Source organism: Lacerta agilis, chromosome 8, assembly GCF_009819535.1.
Source record: "Lacerta agilis isolate rLacAgi1 chromosome 8, rLacAgi1.pri, whole genome shotgun sequence".
NCBI classification, from domain to species: Eukaryota; Metazoa; Chordata; class Lepidosauria; order Squamata; family Lacertidae; genus Lacerta; species Lacerta agilis.
Genome location: NC_046319.1, coordinates 69,901,304 through 69,905,414, shown reverse-complemented (window position 1 = coordinate 69,905,414; position 4,111 = coordinate 69,901,304). Strand labels below are relative to the sequence as shown.

At 46.8% G+C, this 4,111-nt stretch overlaps 1 protein-coding gene across 1 annotated transcript; it reads left to right on the top strand.

Annotated features, from left to right (window-relative positions):
• The first annotated feature begins 769 nt into the window (after nucleotides 1-769).
• Nucleotides 770-3,138, top strand: LOC117051998 (free fatty acid receptor 2-like). Its single transcript, XM_033158725.1, has 2 exons — nucleotides 770-1,789; nucleotides 2,965-3,138. The coding sequence occupies exons 1-2, from the start codon at nucleotides 770-772 to the stop codon at nucleotides 3,136-3,138; spliced, it is 1,194 nt and encodes a 397-aa protein (XP_033014616.1).
• Nucleotides 3,139-4,111: the final 973 nt, after the last annotated feature.

Sequence of the window (4,111 nt, the reverse complement as noted above, 5' to 3'; positions counted from 1 at the left end):
TCCTGCAGTAAACTAAGGAGTCACAATCAAGTTCTTTAATGGGAATTAGCTTATACTTCTGAAAATTTGAAAGTTCTTAAAAAGGAGAAACTGCCCAGAACTTGTTGGGCAGGATTTATACCTTTTCTGAACGATGCTGTCAAATGAAGGAAGAATATGAGAAGGCACATGCTGGGATAGACCAAAAAATTATCTTATTTAGCATCTTATTTCTCACAGAGGACAACCAGAGAATAGTTCCATGATGCCACTATACCTGGCAACTAGTATTAAAAATATGTATGGTGCCATGGATATTGGAGGTCCTAGATACTGCTCATGATTAGCAGACCTCTATTTCCATCGCCTCCATTCGTTTTTCCAAACTCTTTTTAGCGCTAACTTCCATTCGTATCATGCAAGGTAGTTCTCAGAGTACATTTGGCACATATCTGAAATTCGGCAGTATTAGGAACTCAAATTCAAATACATCAGGCATTTATAAGATTCAGGTTTGATGTTCAATTGTGAAAGTTAATCAAACAGAACTTAAATCCTTCGGCTTACTTCTTAATTTGAAGACAACAATTTTGTGTGCCAACTTCAATTCCTAAATCAAACTTGATGGGCAGGATATAAAGCACTAAATGATTAAGGTGGCTGTGGGCAGACCAAGACTGGTGGCGCAATACCCCATTCACCTTAACTGACCAGCCTCCTCTGCCCACACTGGCATACAGTTCCTGGTAGGGACTTACCATCTCTCCCTTTCCTTACAGACTCTGAGAAGATGGCACATAAGGGTGTGGTCCTTGCTTTCTACATCTTCACCTTTCTGGCTGGTCTCCCTTCCAACCTCCTGGCCTGCTACACATTCTTCAGAAAAGTGTCTCAGAAGCCTGTCCCCATGGACATCCTCCTGCTCAACTTGACCGTGTCTGATATCATCCTTTTGCTTTTCCTTCCCTTCAAGATGGTGGAAGCCACCTGGGACATGACTTGGCATCTCCCTGTCTTCCTTTGCCCCCTCACCAACTTCTGTTTCTACAGCAGCATCTACATCAGCACCCTTTTTCTGATGGGGGTCAGTGTGGAGCGCTACCTGTGTGTCCTCTACCCTGTCAAGTACAAGTTAAATCGCAGGCCAATTCACGCAATAGCAGCCAGCTTCTTCTTCTGGTTGTTGGCCTATTCCCACTGCAGTATTGTCTACATTGTCCAAAACTGCAACACCACCATGCTGCCTCCTGACAAAAACTTCTCATGCTATGAGAAGTTCTCCTCCAGCCAGCTCCAAATCCTCCTTCCGGTCCGGCTGGAAATCAGCCTTCTCCTCTTCTGGCTACCTTTTGCCATCACCCTGTTTTGCTATATCAATGTTATCCGCACCCTGGCCTCCCTGCCCAACATCCCATCCCATAAAAAGAAACGAGCCATGGGCCTGGCTCTGGTGACTCTGCTCAATTTCACCATCTGCTTTGCTCCCTACAATACATCCCATATTGTTGGCTTCATTCAGAAGCAAAGCCCTTCCTGGAGAGTGGATGCTTTCCTCCTCAGTGCCCTCAACACCACCTTGGACCCCGTTCTCTTTTTCTTCTCCTCTACTGCCATACGGCGGACTTTTTCTAGTTGCTGGGTTGTTTTGTCCAAGAGGCTCCAGACCATTGTGTCAGCCTGCTGCTCTCTTTGCTGTAAAGTTCCTGGATATGATGGTGGTGATGAAGAAGATGCAGGAGCTGGTAAAACTGCTCCAAATCTCCCAAGTGAATTGGCACAAGCCAGGGACTCTTTGTACCAGCCGGCAGAGGTCAGGGATATCTGAGCACTGAGCACATACTGATATTGTATATGAAATTGTAAGCAGGCTGATTTCTCAAAATAAAACTCCTACCTTTAAAAGCGCAAGAGCAGTTCAGGTCATTTTTGGTCAGTTGGCTGAGGACAACTGATTCGTCTCAGCACACACAAGAGACAGACAGCTCTGCCCCCCAGCTATTCTGTGCTAAGGACGGGATTATCACTCCAACTCCACTCTTCAAATGATCAATCTGATGGTCATGAAGGGAACAATCTGCTTACCCACTAAGGAGCTGTGCTCTAGCTCTGTGTCTACTTTATTTATTTTTCTCTTATCTGCTGCCACCATCCAAATCAGTAGTGTCTTGTAGTGGGCAGAAAAAATGCTTGTGAGCTGAATCAGACCCTCCCCTTCCCCCACCAAAAAAACAAACACCTGGGGAAGAGATTAGCCTGCATTAAAAGGTAAAGGGACCCCTGACCGTTAGGTCCAGTCGCGGACAACTCTGGGGTTGTGGCACTCATCTTGCTTTATTGGCCAAGGGAGCCGGCTTACAGCTTCCAGGTCACGTGGCCAGCATGACTAAGCCGCTTCTGGCAAACCAGATCAGCGCACAGAAACACTGTTTACCTTCCCGCCGGAGCGGTACCTATTTATCTACTTGCACTTCATGCTTTCGAACTGCTAGGTGGGCAGGAGCTGGGACCGAGTAATGGGAGCTCACCCCGTGGCAGGGATTCGAACCGCCAACCTTCTGATCAGCAAGTCCTATGCTCTGTGGTTTAACCCACAGCGCCACCCGCGCCCCCTAGCCAGCATTAAGAGCGCCAATTCTATGGGACCAAGGTGTATTTGGGCCCCCTAATATCTGTTGGGAGGAGTGTTGGGAAATTCCATTCCACCTTAAGTTGCAGACCTTAAGTTGTTACATGTCACATGTCTGTTTACATACCAGCACAGATTGCTGGGAACTTCCATTGTGTATAGCTTTTGCTTTTGAGACTCTCTCTTGGAGCAGACAGAGAGAGACAACATGTTTTCTTTGTCCTTATTTATGAGTAATAAATCCATAGCTTGTTAGTATGTTTCCACAAGCCTCACGCCAATTCTGATTGCGACGTTCGCTCTGCAAATATAGTGTGCTCAGGCTTTGAAGTCTGAGTCGCTGATTTATGTTGCACCAGAGATCGGGGGATCATCGCAGCTGGAAGAGCATGATCCAGCTGGGGGCTAGCCAGCTGGCTTCCCAACCCCCGAAAGATGCCGACAAGGAGCTGGGGACCCTCAAAGTTGAGTGGGTGGAGGAGGCAGTGAAAGGAGCCGAATGTGGTGCAGCTTCAGTGGCCAGCTCCTCTTGAGTGTGAGAAAGGAGTAGCTGCCGGCCATTGAAGGTGCACCATGCTGGGCTCCACGCTTGGCCTCCTTCCCATGATGTGACTTTGCGCATGCAGTGCACACTGGGCACATGTGTGACGCACCCTGGGCCCTCTAAATCTTGGGCCCAAGTTGGTGCCTCTGGCCTGCATTAAGTAAATCCGTATGTTGAATACTATTTATTTATTGTATTGAACTTAGTGTTTTTTAATTGCTTGGTTGTTTCCTTGTATGTTAAAGTCTGATGCGTCTGCATTTGGGAGGGTTTGGCTTTTTTACCCAGCAAGTTAGAAATCTTAAATAAAATAAATTGCATATGAAACATTTTCTGCAATTAAATATTGTCCCCATACCTGGAAGGAAGATGAAATACCGTGTTAAAGAAGAAGAAGAAGAAGAAGAAGAAGAAGAAGAAGAAGAAGAAGAAGAGGAGGAGGAGGAGTTTGGATTTGATATCCCGCTTTTCACTACCCTAAGGAGTCTCAAAGCGGCTAACATTCTCCTTTCCCTTCCTCCCCCACAACAAACACTCTGTGAGATGAGTGGGGCTGAGAGACTTCAAAGAAGTGTGACTAGCCCAAGGTCACCCAGCAGCTGCATGTGGAGGAGTGGAGACACGAACCCGGTTCCCCAGATTACGAGTCTACCGCTCTTAACCACTACACCACACTGGCGACAACTTTACTAATGAGAACTCTGAGAAGACCTGCAGCCACCAACTCAATGGCTACTAGCCAGGATGCATATGTTCTACAACCAATGTTGGAGGCAGCATGTTTCAAAGGCCACTTGCTGAGAATCGGAAGTGAGGAGAATGCTCTGGTACTCAGATCCTACTTTGGGAGTTCCCAGAGACATCTGGTTGTCCACTGTGAGAACAGGATGCTGAACTAGATGGGCTGATGATCTGACCCAGCAGCTTCTTCTAATCTTCTTAATACAGAACCTCAGCATCTC